Here is a 16079-nt window from a genome sequence, read left to right on the forward strand (position 1 = left end):
TGCACTCAGCCTGATACAGCTACAATAAGTTGCTGGTGCTGCAATTTACAGGCTGGCACAGAAATGGCTAGATGAATTGCTGTTTGGTTAAAGTGTCTGGCCTGTATATGTTTAAGAAGATGCTATTACCATTTACCACCGGAATAGTTTCTTTCCATATAGTCCAGCACAACCACATTCCTTCGACAAAGCTCGGAACTTCAAAGGAGCTTGTTTCTGGTATTATATGATAGTGTTGTTTGTGCCTTTGTCTCAGGATTCATTAAACGTTCCTGTGATAGCTCTATATTCTCTGACTCGTGTCTGGGAGATCCACAGTTGGGATAAAAATACATACACTACTGGGCCTGCAGCGACACACTAAACATCTGCTCTGTCACAGACTAACGACAGCGGAAGAAATGTGAAACGAGTCGTCCTGTTCTCCTCCTGCAGCAGATGTCTGTCAGCAGACCTATATTCCGAACCACAGAGGGAAGGTTAAGCGCGGTTCATACTTTGATGCACAGCGGTCTTCTACCTGCATGCACAAAATGCCTACCTGTGTTGTTTTTGGCAGCAAATTTTGATCTTAGTTCTTATCGTAGTCTCTTCATTAGTTTTTATTTAGTCTCAGTCACATTTTAGTCACCCGGAATGTTTTAGTGTCTAGTTTTAGTCAACTAAATGTCATGAGATTTTAGTCGACAAAATCTAGTTGATTTAGTCGACTAAAATGTGTTTTGGTGGGCCTAATGACTGTTTTTACACTTGAAAATAGACAATTTTATTTAGTTTCCATTTAGTTTTCGTCAGTCGACTACCTTTTTCGGTAGTCAACGAACATTTATCGTCTTAGTTTTAGTCGACGAAAACAACACTGCGACCTAGAAGCTCATGATGTTGTAGGTCTACTTTGTTTGGCTCACAATGCCATGGTGCGACGGCGCATTAGAAGATAGCAAGGAAATATCATTATGCTATAAATAGGCTTCATCTACAGTAGCTATTTCAGTTTTAAGTCCTCCGTCTCTGGAAACGGCAAGTTAGAGGAAAGACAACACTCTTGGGCTAATGCTCTCTTCAAAGTGTAACGCTAACTTGTGCCAGACGTTTGTTCTACATTTTATACTAGCGAAGCCTTCCGAACACCTGGTAAAATGCGGAGAGACTTTTTCTCCATTTTAAGGGAATCCATCATAGAATAGACAGTCTTGACCATGAGATAGACTGTAGAGAAAAAACATTAAAACCTCACCATGGACGATTCCAGGCCACAAATCTTTCTTCATGGCAGGTAGATTACATCAATAAACACCAGCTACAAATTAACCTCTAACACTTAGCCTGAATTGGAATGTCAATCTTAGTCACTTCTTGGAAATATTGCAGCTTGGTTCCTGTTCTAATGGTTCATTTTATGGATTCTGAACATAAATCATGTTGAATTGTGTCATATTTATTGCTGTCTCAATATGGTCTCAGACTTTGTCTTCCTGAAATGCTAATCAGTGTTGAATATCTGTTGTACACATTGGGTGCGTTCGAAAATGCGCACCGGGAGTGCACTCGCCTATTAGTTTGCATTGCACAGTGCGCTCCGTGCGCTATTTCCGAACGCACCCTCTATGTCACTGAAGATTCCTTCAACCGGCCCACCCTAGAGAATGAGATACAGGTTTAGTATCTTGCACCAACACAAGACCGTTGATGGACACATTGGCTGAGCAGCACTGCAAGAATCCATTTATTTTGTTACAATGGCCCCTATAACCACTACATAACCCTGTAAACAATTATCTGTGGAAGGAGAAAGAGGATAACATGAAATATAGGTCACGAGCTGGCCTTGAACCCACAAGATTGTATAGATAGAGTATGTGGGCTGCAGCTTAATCTGATTATCCACAGAGTTCCCTAATTCCAGAAGACCATTGTATTTCTGAAGAGTGACCAAGGTAGACTATAAATCCTTGTGGCAGTGGTTATCCAGTCTGTCACTGTAGATTTTCATTTATTTATTTATTTTACTCATCCCATTCTGGGCGGGAACCCCTTTTGGTGTTTTAAGCATTGTTATAATTTAGCTATTGAAAAATAGCAGACCTACAAGCTCATAGCACGGCACCGAGTGCCACGCTATGAACTTGTAGGTCTGCTATTTTGCTGCTTAAAATGTGGTGCAAATCTTTGAATATATATTCTTTCAGAGTGAACGTTTTTGCTTCTGGGGGGGTTCCTGCCTGGAACTACCGGTACATATTTTCAGATGAGGGTCTGCGGCCAAATACAGATCAATTCTGAGGGTCCTTGACATGAAAAAGGTTGAGTACCACTGACATAGAAACATAGGTTTTTCAGAAAACAGACCAGAGAAGCTGAACAGAACCATTCATGGCAATACTTACATTTCAATTAGACTACTTTAATAAAATAACTATAAATTTACCTCATTAATGTCGTTGAGTAAATTCCGAGGTTTATTTGCTACTTTTCTACACCAATGCCTCCTTCAAGATTTTAAATAAATAAAATAATTAAAATAATGAGGATGATGATGACTATGATGATGATGATACTGTTACCCAGAATAAACTTGATGGTGCACAGGATGTGAATAGAATTCATGACTCTTGGCTCCCTTAGTATAATTTCCTCTAAAGCTTTTACAACTGACTTTTGCAGCAGGCAAATGATCAATGTGGTACCGTGGGGATGAAAGATTCCAGTAAGCAAGTTATCCCAGTAACTTGCTTACTATTCATTTACAGGATGCTGTCTGATTGGTTCAAATTGTGGACTTAAAATACAGGCATCACATGCAACGCATCATCACCGCCGCCACCATCATCATCATCATCATCATAGCAGAATGTATGTGAAGTCATTATGCACTTCATTCCTTTATTGGACTAATTAAATGCTTGCAGAAGGTTACGATACCAGGGTATGTTCCCTTTAATTCACTTTAATAGTAATAAGAGGACAGAGCCATAACGTCGGATATATTACTGCCTTAATTGTGTGGAGCTCTACATGCTTGTAGAGTCACACGCCTCATACATGCGGATTGAGTGACTACATTATAGCCACTCAATTCACCACATTTCTGCACGAAGAGTATGACCAGATATCACCCTTGGAGTACTTTGTGCTGATACTTATGCTGACTGGTGAGAGGTGTGATTGACCACCACTGCAGTCTCCCCTTTAACGTGAGCAAATAAATTATCAGAATCAATGGCTGATAGTTTTCCTCCAACCATTGCCAGTGTTCTCTCCCTCTTCCCCTCTCTCTCTCTTTCCCCCTCTCTCTGCTTGAAAGCACAGCAATAGACCTCTGTCCACCCAGCAAATTGAGTTGATTCAATATAATGAATTACTTAGGACCATTCCTCCAACCCAACCCCTCCCACTCTCATCTCACTGAAGCCTAATTACACTGATGACAAGGCTGCAGGGTGTGTGCTGTACTATACTGTATGGGTATGTGTGTTTGGGGGAGGGGCTGGGCTATGCGTGGCTGCATGCACACACGCCTGGCTGTCACCCTGCTATGATTTAGGGATGCAACAATCAATATTTTCTTAGCTATTATTCTATCGATTCGTTTGTTGATTTATCAAATAATCGAGAAGCCCGTTTTTTTTATATACTAGAGGTTCAGGACCACACATCGGTTCGGCCCTCACACCACCTCACACCACACGGCGAACTGACTGATACCACCATTATGTTCTGTCCTTGTCCCTTTATGCCCATCCCTGATGTCGTCAATATATGCCCATGGGCATGCTGATATGCCCATATGGATATCTCTGTATCTATCCGTCCTTTTAGCTACACCCAGACCAGTGTTGGGCTTCAGGCAGTGACTAAAATTGGGGAGAAAAATAAACAGAAATATGCTTGAAATACATATTGTCCATCCATCCAGCCGGGTACAGGCTTTATTTCCGACACTATTATTGGTCCGACAGTCATTAGACCAACAACCTACCTCAAACCTAACCTAACCATAACCAACATACCTCAACCCTAACCTAGCCTCGCGTCGCGATACTAATATACCACTACGCTGGGCTACGCATATGCATATGCAATAGGGGCGGGTGAAGTGTGGCTGCGCTAAACCTAACCATAACCAACCTACCTCAACCCTAACCTAACCATAACCAACCTACCTCAACCCTAACCTAACCATAACCTACAACCTATACCTCAACCCTAACCTAACCATAACCGCGAGCACGGGAGAAGCACATGTTCGAGCGGCAGTCCGACATGCGTTGTTCCCGCATGTCGGACTAATGCCCTGTCGGAATTACCATCGCATCCCCATCCAGCCATCTCCAACCGCTTATCCGGAGTCGGGTCGTGGGGGCAACAGTTCCAGCAGAGAGCTCCAGACTCCCGTCTCCAGAGCAACATTAGCAGCTTCCTCCTGGGGGATCCCGAGACGTTCCCACGCCGGTGTGGAGATGTAATCCTCCCATCTGGTCCTTGGTCTGCCCCGGGGTCTCCTCCCAGTGGCACGTGCAGCGAGGACCTCCCTAGGGAGACGATCGGGAGGCATCCTAACCAGATTCCCGAAGCTGGCTCCTTTCCCAGCGAAGAAACAACTCAGAGTCTCTCCCGTGTGACTGAACTTCTCACCCTATCTCTAAGGGAGATGCAACTCCGAGTCTCTCCCGCGTGACTGAACTTCTCACCCTATCTCTAAGGGAGATGCAACTCTGAGTCTCTCTTGTGTGACTGAACTTCTCACCCTATATCTAAGGGAGATGCAACTCCGAGTCTCTCCCGTGTGACTGAACTTCTCACCCTATATCTAAGGGAGATGCCAGCCACCCGTCTGAGAAAACAATGTTTGCCTGCTTGTATCTGTGACCTTATTCTTTCACATGAAGTGGGTATACCTTTTGTTTTCCTTTTCCTGATCCTCTGATGTATTGTGATGTTTTTTTATATGATATTGTATTACTATTGTATTACTGTACTGTACTGTACTCACTGAAAATGAGTTTAATTACTCTGTGTAATTTTGAGAATAAATATAACTTGAATGAATGAATGAATGACCATAGGTGAGAGTAGGAACGAAGATTGCTCTGTAGACAGGGAGCTTTGCCTTCTGGCTCAACTCTCTTTTCGTCACAACAGTGCGGTACAGCGACAGCAATACTGCAAGACTCCGAGATACTTAAACTCCTTCACCTTGAGAACCATGGCCTCAGATTTGGAGATGCTGATTGATACATACTGTATTTATATAATGACATGTTAATTACATATTTTCCACTTCATTACCTGTGGTAATGGTAAAGAGCTGTGACAGCAAGTCACAAACGCCACCAAGAGATTTGAAAAAGCAGTGCGGTGTTGAGATTCCAGGCACACACAGACACACTGTGTGTGTGTGTGTGTGTGTGTGTGTGTGTGTGTGTGTGTGTGTGTGTGTGTGTGTGTGTGTGTGTGTGTGTGTGTGTGTGTGTGTGTGTGTGTGTGTGTGTGTGTGTGTGTGTGTGTGTGTGTGTGTGTGTGTGTGTGTGTGTGTGTGTGTGTGTGGTGTGTGTGTGTGTGTGTGTGCCACTGTAACAACTCTGAAACGTTGATTCCTGATTCCCATAATAAAATTCATGGGAGCTTAAAGAACGGTGCTGCGGACTTCCTACCTTCTTCCTGTATGTATATTTTTGTCCTGCACCCGTCAACATTTCTGAGATGTGCGTGGATGTTTGTCTGTTTGACATGTTGTTTCACATTGCCACTGAAGAAGGGCGTACTGTTGCATCATCGGGAGGTGGTCTCAGGTGATATCATTACTGTGGGTGGGTTGTTTTTGTAAGTCAAAACTGTTTCCTGGGAGGCACCTTAATCACTCTCCGAGGAGAGGGAGAACTCACTCACTCACTTGCACCTTGGGACTTGCCTATAGTACCCACTGAACTTATCAAAGTAACAGCACAATTTAATCGTGTGAGGTTGGCTTTTAAACCACTTTCGTACGACCTATTTGACCAATTTTGACAATTTTATTTTCAGTTCTTTTTTTGCGGCTTTCGCCTTTATTTTTTCTTATTTTTTTATATATATTTTTATCCCACGATTTTGTAACCCATTTTTCACCCCTGTGTCAATCATCTAATGTGATCCTGGGCTCTACACACCCTCCACCAGTGTCCAAGTTGCTCCTTTACACCTGACAGGGGGGAGTTTCCCTGGTTGGACGTAGCGTGTGGAAGCTTTCACCTTTATTTCATATTTTTTTTATAGAGAGACAGACAGTAGGCTGACAGGAAATGGGGGAGAGAGATGGGGGGGGGTGACATGCAGTAAACTGGCTGTCGGAAATCGGGAAAGTGGTTTTAACAGCCACCTCCACTCTGCAAAGCCAAATGATCTCATGTAGGCAGTCGCATTATGTCACTGCATTCATGCTCCATCAGTGTCTTGTCTATACGAGCCCTATAGTGTAGTGCTCGTATTTGACAGATACCACAGCAATATGTGGTCGTCACTGTCCTGAGAGGTACAGTAGAGTGGCTGTATACAGTATTCTAAGTAATGGAGCAAGGCACTGAACCCGACTGCATGCTTCCGATGAGCAGGTTGCTGCCTTGCAGGATAATCTCTGGTGACTAGTCTAAACTAAGTATGCACCCCCCTAAACCTAACCCGAACGGCCTAACCTCAGTAAAACTATGCCTTCCCGGGAGCCAATCAGACACATGGTGAGGCGGGTCTACCCTGGAACGTTGGTGGGATTCATAATCACGCGTGAATGAGATGCTGACTGTAATACACAAAGGCATCCAATTTGTTTTCTAAATGAATGACTGATTATTGGACTCTACTGGAGAGTCCTTTGGCATGATCTGCGTTGGATGCCATTGAGTTGGACATGTAGTATCTGTGGAAATGGCATTAGAGTTGAATCCAACTCTTGTCCTACTCCAGTCCAGATTGTACTGCTGACAGAGATGGCTGATTACTGCGATGGTACACACTGTCACTCTAATTTACACAATGCACACTCCCATTATGGCTACTGCTCAACCGTATCAACAGTGAGCGAACAAACGTCCCTGGCAGTCAAACCCATAAAGCTCATTTAATCTACATGCACAGGCAAACACGCCCATACACTGACAATCATGCATACTAACAATCAGCTCTAATAGCTTTCATTTTTCATTTGAGCATCTAATCATGCATTGTATAATGTGTGTTTTTGTTATTTCTTCACATTGGTACAGAATAAGTGAGCTTGTATATTATGTTACATTATGTCATGTTTTACACAACCAGGGCTGGTAAGATTATTATTATTCAAGTATTTGTATTGAAGTTTGCACATAGGACAGGACAGACAACAGATACAGAACAGACAAACAAAACAACACCAGTACTCAACATTCATGTGTAGAGTGTAAAAGTCTGAAATGCAATGTAAAAAAACCACAACTTGTATATTAATTAAATCAACTATAACTGAAATAAAATTTAAATAAAAATGAAAATGAAGGGGGGGGGGTGGCCAATGAAATGACTACGTAGAAAATACTACCGCAGGTTAGAAACGGTTGCCAAATTTCTGATTGTATATTTAAGTTCTTCGAGTTTGAGATGTGAGTGACATAACATCCTCCACCCAACGGCAGCTGCCTTTTTTTTCAATTGAATAGTATCAGTCGTCTGGCAAGTAAAGAGGAGAACGCTATAGCTTCAGCCTGATGAGTTGGTATTTGTATTCCCTCTGGAGGGGCACCAAACAGCGCCGTTATTGGATTGGGATCTATAATAGTATAGTTACAAATATATGAGAAGGGGGCTGGTAATGTATTCAGTGACAAAGTACAGTAGGGTTCCAATAACTTTGTTGACATTGTCAGACCACCTCCCACTGTGCTATCTCTATTGTGTTGACATACCTCATCATACACATTGTCTGAAATAATGTTTTATTCGTTAAAATAAGTCCCGGACTGTAGCTTTAACTACAGTACTTAGTTGCTAGGTTTTGAGCCAATACCGTTCCACTTCTGGCCTCCGCCTAAAGGTCCCAGGGGCCACTAGCAATACTTTGTCGCTTCTTGTATGTACTAATATACAACTGTTCTTGCAAGTGATGATGAATTCCAATGCTACACTGATAACTTAAACTGCCATCCTGTTTTATTGTTTTTATGTGTACCGGTACCTTGTGTCTTTACTGTGTTTTGTGTGATATGTTCAGTTGTCTGCCTGTTATGATGCTTTGCCGTACAACAAATCGCCCCTCGGGGACAAACAAATAAATGAACCTGAACCTGAAGTTCAGAAAATGTAATGAAATGCCTTCTCTGTGATTTTCTTGGTACAAGGTGGCATCACTATACAGTATGTAATCGTATTCCTCACATTAATTCATACAACTTGACACGATACTGATCCAAGCACGCCCACATCCACCTAAGCTATAAAAGCCAAATGAACTATATGCTGTATCTGTATGCATACCAATAGGGACAGCAGCCTTAGGGTCAAAGTTCAATTGATCCAACCACTGCAGTGTCAGAGACTACTCCAGAGAGAAGCAAATGCACAGTTGGAAGCAGGATGGTGTAAATTGCATCCTTCAATATTTAATCCCCAAATTGAAATATAGGTCATGAAGTGTCACAGTATAGTAGGCTACAGTATCTGCCAAAATACCATATATCATACGGTATTCCACTGTAAAAAAATAAATAAATGTATACAATGTATAATAGAGCATGAGAGCATATTGTAAGTGAAACTCTCTTGCATTTGCAGTGCAACATAAAAGGAGAGACTTATGGTCTTCATGCCATACGGGTATACCATTACATCCCTACCCCCAAGCCCACCCCTTTCCCTTTACGCGACCTTCAATGACCTTTGTCTCCCATCTGTAATCACGGACATTATCTCTCTCCCTCTCTGTCTATGCCCTGATTGGTCTGTTGACTGTTGTTGCTGTCTGTAAGGTGTGATTGAAACAGCAGATGGTTCATGTGTATTACTGGTTTATCCCTCAAGGCTACTGTATGTCGATAGAATGTGGAAGCGAGGCGTTCAGCCATGACTGGCTGTGTGTGGACTCACCAGTCATAAAGTGTCCTGCAATTATATTGAAATATTTTAGACTTTTACTATAAATATATATTTTCAATGTCACAACAGAGAAACAGTGTGTGATGATTGAATGATTGATTGATTGATTGATTGATTGATTGAATGAACATTATTTCAGAGTATGTAGAATGGGTAGCCTACATTTCAAAGGAAAGCACAAGTCAATACAAAAACTGTTACTTGTTGAAGAAGACTGTCTCAGACTTTATTTACGGGGGCCAGTTTCGAATTGCAGCCTTCCGTAGGTGCCCTTTGAGAGCGGTTTTGAAGGAGTCAAGGGATTCACACGTCTTAATGGCTGTTGGTAGGGCGTTCCACATTGAATCAATTGGGGCCTTTTTTGGTGTTGTGCTTTTAACTTTTAACGGTAAAGGCCCTAGTATGCTTCCTTGTGGAACGCCACAGCTCACTGGGAGGGGGGTTCCCCTCCACCATCTGTTCTCTCCCCTCCAGGGAGGATTGCATCCAGCTCACTGATGTGCTATCAAAACCAATTGCTTTTAGCTTGTTAATTCTTCCTTCTTTTCTGTGGCTTTCGCCTTTATTTAGATGGGGGGGGGGGGGGGTGACATGCAGTAATGAAAGAGGCTATTCACCTGTGAATCAGGTTAATGAGAGACAGACAATCTGTCTGGATGTGAACTAGAACTAAGCAGCACTTCACAACCACGTTTGGCATGAACTCTGGACCGTGGTGTTCCAAAATGAAACTAGTGCAGACCCTTCCCTCACCCGGGTGCCCGTGTTTGTTCCCGACGTACTAAGAGTCCGACAGGCATTAGTCCGACACGCTACCCCAAACCCTATAACCTCACAGGGAAGCCACGCGGGTGAGCCTTAACCGGCAACGCATATGTCGGACTCACGCATGTGTCGGACTGTTGCACGTCGGACCAACATCTGCGCCCCTCCCTCACCGACATCTCTTATTAGTATATATTGATTGTGAACTTGACCTTTGACCTTTTGACCCAAAAGTCAACTCGTCTCTTTGGGGAAGCCTGCAGATAATGGCCGCCGAAGACAAAGTCGTACGATTAGTCACACACGTTACAGTGAAATGTGGTCTCCGCATTTGACGCACTCACAGCGGTGAGTCGGAGCGTGCGCCACGCTCGGGAATCATTTGACCCCCCAATCCAACCCATTGATGCCGAGTCTTTGGTCGGCCGGGGATCGAACCCCCGACCTCCAAGTTTCATGGCGGGCAGACTCTGACCTTGATTGTGACCATGAGCTTGACCTTTGACTTTTTGATGTAGCCTACTGATAATCTCCTCAAAGTTTCATGAAGATCTGCCCATCCATACACTTTTTACAATTATCCTTATCGTTCTACTTGTGGTCCTCCCTTAAATCGTAATATAATAGCGATTGGTTTGATTACAAGTGTGATGATACTCAAGCCCCTATAGACCAATTATTTGTTTACAAACATTGGGACTGGGCACGGTTGACTGTTTCATGTAATCAATTCCCAACAGAACTCCAAACCTGTTGTTCTGGGGAGCGCTGGTTTCAGTCCATTCAATCTCTCTTGTGAGTTGGCTAGTGAGGAGCACCCTAGGAGACATTTATACTTCAAAGCCTAACAGTATTGCGCACAGAGAACAGCTGATATACAAGCTCACATCGCATCGCGGACATGGACAACCAGGCTCTGCTGCCGTATGGTCATGAGCGCACCTCCCGTTCTTATGAAAGCGACTGGAGGTGTGGTTTTGAGGTCAACTGAAACCAATGGATTATAATTATATTTCAAGGGCGAGAGATCACAATAAAAATCCTAATCATTCTTCCTCCACACTGGAATAAAAACAGCATCTGAAAGTTTGATGGGACGTTTTTACAGTGCAGTTAGAACTTTTCCATTGCCTCTTATGAGAGGTGATGTTCTTCTGCTGCCGTTATGCGCGCGCATGCTGTTGCTTATCAGTGTATGAATGTGTATGTGAATGGGTGAATGTAATGCACAATCTATGTAAAGCGCCTTGGATAAAGGCGCTATATAAATGCACCATTTACCATATATATATATATTGAACGGAAGGCATTGGTACAAGAGGGTAAAGTTGCTTGTTTTCTGTATGGGGATTACGGATTGGAAATCATGAGGACCCTCAAACACGACACGATGCACCTCAAGGGGCTTATCCTCTAAATACATTTCAAATCATTATCATACTTTCTAAATGCACTGTATTTACAGTACACAGCATTAGATGTGGGTGTTCATGAACACGCGCTGTCCCTTCAGAACAAACAAATATATAAATAAATGAATGAATGAATGAATGAATGAAATAATATTTATATTTCATATGTTATGCATTCTCAATTCCCTCATACATACATACATCCATACATACATACATACATAGATACACACACACACACACACACACACACACACACACACACTGTATGTTAACACCCATGTCATAGATGTCATGGTACAGTATATGTATGTGCCAAGACTAATAATAGCAGGCTACAGCATTAGGATTTTATTTACTTTTACTTCTTTTTTTACAATCCAATGCATTTACTTTATGTCTTGGCTTGATATGAGGTTAAAGCTCCAATCTCGCATGCATTTCAATTCGTAAAGTAGCTAGTATAGATTTTATGGTGATTTAACATTGCCATTGGCTTTCAGGCTATCTCAAATCGTGCCTCTTAGACCCCATGACTCAGCACTTTTGGTGAATATGCTGTCCTAAACTGGCATCACTTTTTTGTGTTAACAAAGAGCAGCTCCATTCTGTTGTAAATCAGTGCCTGGAGGAGGAATGGGCAGGCACTAAGGCAGGGAAGCTGTTTTGGCCATATGGAACAACACTGTAGAAAATGCATGCACATCTGCCAAAAACGACAATCTCATAGGATTCACACCAAATATTGCAGTCGATACTTTTTCATTATTAAACCTATGATGGAGTATACAATGAAATCATCCATGTACTTTTCAGGTTCACTTGGTTACATTTGTAGGCCACACTCTGAGAGTTACAAATTGAATTCCACTGAGGAGTTTACTCTGTATAGTTGATTTGGCATCATGGAAGGGATGGAGAGATTCAAAGGAAGAAAACATGTTTACTTCAATTGTGAGAAGCTGTACTGAAAGTGGTGTATACACATTGTCGCACTGTTTATTTAAAAAGAAGAGCTGTGCATTTGTTTAATTTGAAAAAGCTGTGGAAACACATGCTACACATGTATCAGAATAAGTTAATCAGAGTTCAATGGTAAGAACTTTCAGTTAATTTAAAGTGTGTCTGAAAACCATCCTCAAAATCGTTCTTCTCTCCTCACTTACCTCATACATGTCCCTGTGCGTGTGAATCACCATCTTTTTTAGTTTAGTTATTCATTCTAATCGTTGATTTGCTAAGTAATTTGTATTACATTGCATTATCCAGATTGAAACTGTATCCATCCCCTTTGGTCCATGTAGAATGCAATGAGAGTGGCATGCTCAAATAAAGCCCTCTTCCAATCAGCAAATGTCATGTTATAGTCCTCCTGAACTAGAAGTACTTTCATATTAAGGGAAGACTTGGGAAAATCCCCAGAACATTAGCCCTGCGTGTGGCACAGCACAGTGCTAATGTTCCTGTGTCCACCTAATTGATAATTGATATTTCCTTACTTGTGTAGACAGTGATATAGATTTATAGGCTTATGTGATGTGGGTTATGTGGGGTTTAGAAGTGTTGCATGTTTGACCGGTAACATGGTAGAGTCTGCACTGATTGTTTCAGCTGCCTATAAAAGGCTGCCAGGAAGCACACACACACTCAGTGTTAGATCAGTGAGAGGTCATGGTGGAGCTGCACACCAACATGTCCTATGTGTTTGCTGTTTGTGTCATGCCATTTCCCATGCTGTAACCTTCTTTTGGGAAAACATCACGGTGTGGCTGCATTTTACCTCCTGGCTCTGTGCTCATTTCCAGCCGCTTATTGGGCCGAAAAATTGGGTCAGAGGTTCGTCACTGGCATGCATCCGCAGGGAGTGTGTGTGCACAGTTTGGCATCGGCCGGGCCAACTGTGCCGGAGATTAGCTGTACGCGAACGGACGGACATACGGACGGAGTGCAATTAACATAATCTCCCCATTCCTTGTATGCCTGGTGGAGACAATAATACACAGCAGGAGGTTGAAGCATGCCTTAGTGTTTCTGAGGCATGTGTCTGTGAAGTCTGGATTTAAGAAATGTCTAGCACGTCGTTGTCATGCACATCACGCCTAAAAGTGTGAACGTGCTAATATAGGCTATTTTCCTCTTAAAAATTCTGTTCGACTTTGTAACTTCAATTCCTTGTTTTAAGTGTGTGTGCATGTGTCACACGTGCTTGCGTGTGTAAACCTATTTATGTATGTGCACCGTGTGTGCATGATCATGTCCATGACACATTTCCATTGACAGTTGATCACATTTCATGCATTATCATCTTTTTGATTATTATTATAAATATAATATTTTATTATTATTATTATTATGCTCTGACCCTCCATTATTCATTCCATCACCCTCTCTCACCATTTCTCTGAGTGCTCAGTGCATTGGGGAGATACAGTATACAGTATGTATGCTGTATATAGAAATAAACTGCTGTAATTATTATTCATGCAGCAAGGGTGTTACTGGACGAGCGTTCCTTATAAGAGCTCTCTTTCGACATACACACTACACACTACACACTAACACGTGACACATTCTCTTAGCTTCCACTCCAAATAATTCTCTCTCTCTCTCTCCCTCCCTCCCTCCCTTTTTTCATTTCTCAGTAGTGCAATCAACACAACACTGCCAGGTGGAGATAAAACGCTTTATTCCCCCTCTTTCTCCTCTTCCACTGAACCCTTTCCGCCGCCCTACACAGCATAGTTAAAACCCAGAGTCTTCATTCAACTCTGAATGTTGACGAAAGGACCCGTTGCAGGGGTCCAGATGCTGCTGTGTATTAACCCATTCTGACCGGGGACCCATTTTGGTGTTGGCATCATGTTATGCTTTAGCTATTGAAAAATAGCAGATCTACAAGCTCATATCGCGCCACCGAGTGGCGCGATACGAGCTTGTAGGTCTGCTATTTTTGAAAAATCGAAGAACGACTGGCATTTTTTAGAATCTGATCTCAGGTCAGAATGGTTTGATCAGACCAGTGTGTGTCCAGTGGAAACCTCGTCTGAATCTGATCTCAGGTCAGAATGGGTTAAACTCCCTTCATGAAATAAATAAATAATAATAATAATACAGAGAAGGGGGAATATGTGTATGAGGGGCACTAAAGACAGTCGTATGGGGGATGTGTGGATTTCCTCCAGTGAGAAAGAGGGTGTATGGGTGATTTAGTAGCTGCACCACAGAGCCTTACCGATTACTGATAGGATTTGTGCCAACTATGGCTAAGAAGACGGAAAGCTCTTCAAACCCTGCTGACTGGGAAGAATGGGGGAGAATGAAGCATGAAGGAGGGAGGAGATGGAAGTGAAGGAATGCTGGGATATAGATGGCAGTGTACTATGCAGTGTCCTCTCATCTCCATATGAATGTAATATAATAAGTTATAACTGGTACTATATCCATGGTGAGAATAGAACACACGCGCGTGTGCACGCGGCCTGGTGCACGCATGCACACACAGAGGGAGGGAGAGAGACTCAGAGATATGAAGGGTCTGAGATTGTGGCCTGTTTTATAAAGCAGAGACTAGTTCAACAACATATTTGATGTCATTTTCCCACTCATGACAGCAAAATGTTCTCGGACCAAATGATTCTATCAGCATTGTTTCAGTCAGCAACACAGCACAGTTAATGTCGACTCATCTGGAAGCCTGAGTGCCGCTGAGAGAATCAAGCACCCCCTCCCTCCCTCCCTCCTCTTGAGAAGAGTGATTGGCCTCTCCTCAGCATCTCCTGTACAGCTCTTGGCGGTATCTGCATGCCTTCAACAGACACGCCCCCTTTGGTCAGCAGGGGAATTGCAGGCGCCGCGGGGGGTTTAAAAGCACCGACTGAAACCCTGCCGAGCGACAGTTGTGAAGAAGCTCTGGACTGGGACTGACTGAACTCGGGATTAGCACCCATATACAGAGGCAGGAACAAACGGACGGAAGGATGGCAACTCAAGCACAGCAGCAACCCCCACATCTTCACCTGGCAGAGCTCACCGCTGCGCAATTCCTTGACATATGGCAACATTTCGACTCAGACGGTCAGTAAAAACTTTAACTGGAGAGTGAGCGAGACAGGACAACTATATGGTTTTGAAACTTTTAATAATGATGATGAGAGTGTGATCACTTTAATTATTAAAGAATTTTAGCCTTTTTTTCTCGCTTTTTCCAATTCCCCCCTTTTCTATATGGAAGAGAATTTTTCAATCTGGCTCTGGCTATTCTGATAGTATAATCGATATTCTTCTGTCCATTTGGAATTTGTCTTCAGCTATATCCTAATCCTATACTTGATGGTAGGCCATATTCGTATAGTTAATGCACTTTAGGCTAGATAGAATCCTAGATGCATTAAAGCAGTCAAAAACTAGTCCGAGCCTAAATGTTCTTCAAATTTCTATGTTGGATAGGGGCCGGGCAAGCCACTATTTCAAAATAATAAAATAATCGTGCAGACAAAACTCAAGCCGTATTGTCCGTCTCAATTGCATAGGTCAACATTTCATCTGAATTTCTAAATCACCCTTGTTAATTAGTTGCTAATCTAGTAGCCTAGACCTATATTGTGTCTCCTGACTCATGGGTCCTGGGTGTTGTTGAGACTTGGGATGATGATATGTATACAGTATCAATCAATCGGAGCGTCAAGAGGGCTTTTGACCGATATGTGAATGTCGGTTTAAATTAAATTGGGGCGCGCAGCAGCGCGCAAGCCGCGCATTGAGCGCATGAAGGGCTTGCTGAAGTTGCTGAGATGGAGACAGACT

The 16079-nt window shown here is 42.7% G+C and overlaps 1 protein-coding gene across 2 annotated transcripts in view; it reads left to right on the top strand.

Annotated features, from left to right (window-relative positions):
* Window positions 1–16079, top strand: part of LOC308319208 (calretinin-like) — a 37359-nt gene that overhangs the window by 7153 nt on the left and 14127 nt on the right. Inside the window, exon 1 of one of the 2 annotated variants that reach the window (XM_080769137.1) lies at window positions 15212–15350. The exons of the other annotated variant lie outside the window; for it this stretch is intronic. Within the exon in view, the coding sequence (XP_080625263.1) occupies window positions 15254–15350 (97 nt within the window). The 5' untranslated portion in view covers window positions 15212–15253. Of the gene's footprint in view, window positions 1–15211; window positions 15351–16079 lie in introns of those variants that run through there. 2 annotated transcript variants of the gene reach the window in all.

Source organism: Protomyctophum bolini (assembly GCF_963924005.1).
Source record: "Protomyctophum bolini genome assembly, chromosome: 1".
NCBI lineage: Eukaryota > Metazoa > Chordata > Actinopteri > Myctophiformes > Myctophidae > Protomyctophum > Protomyctophum bolini.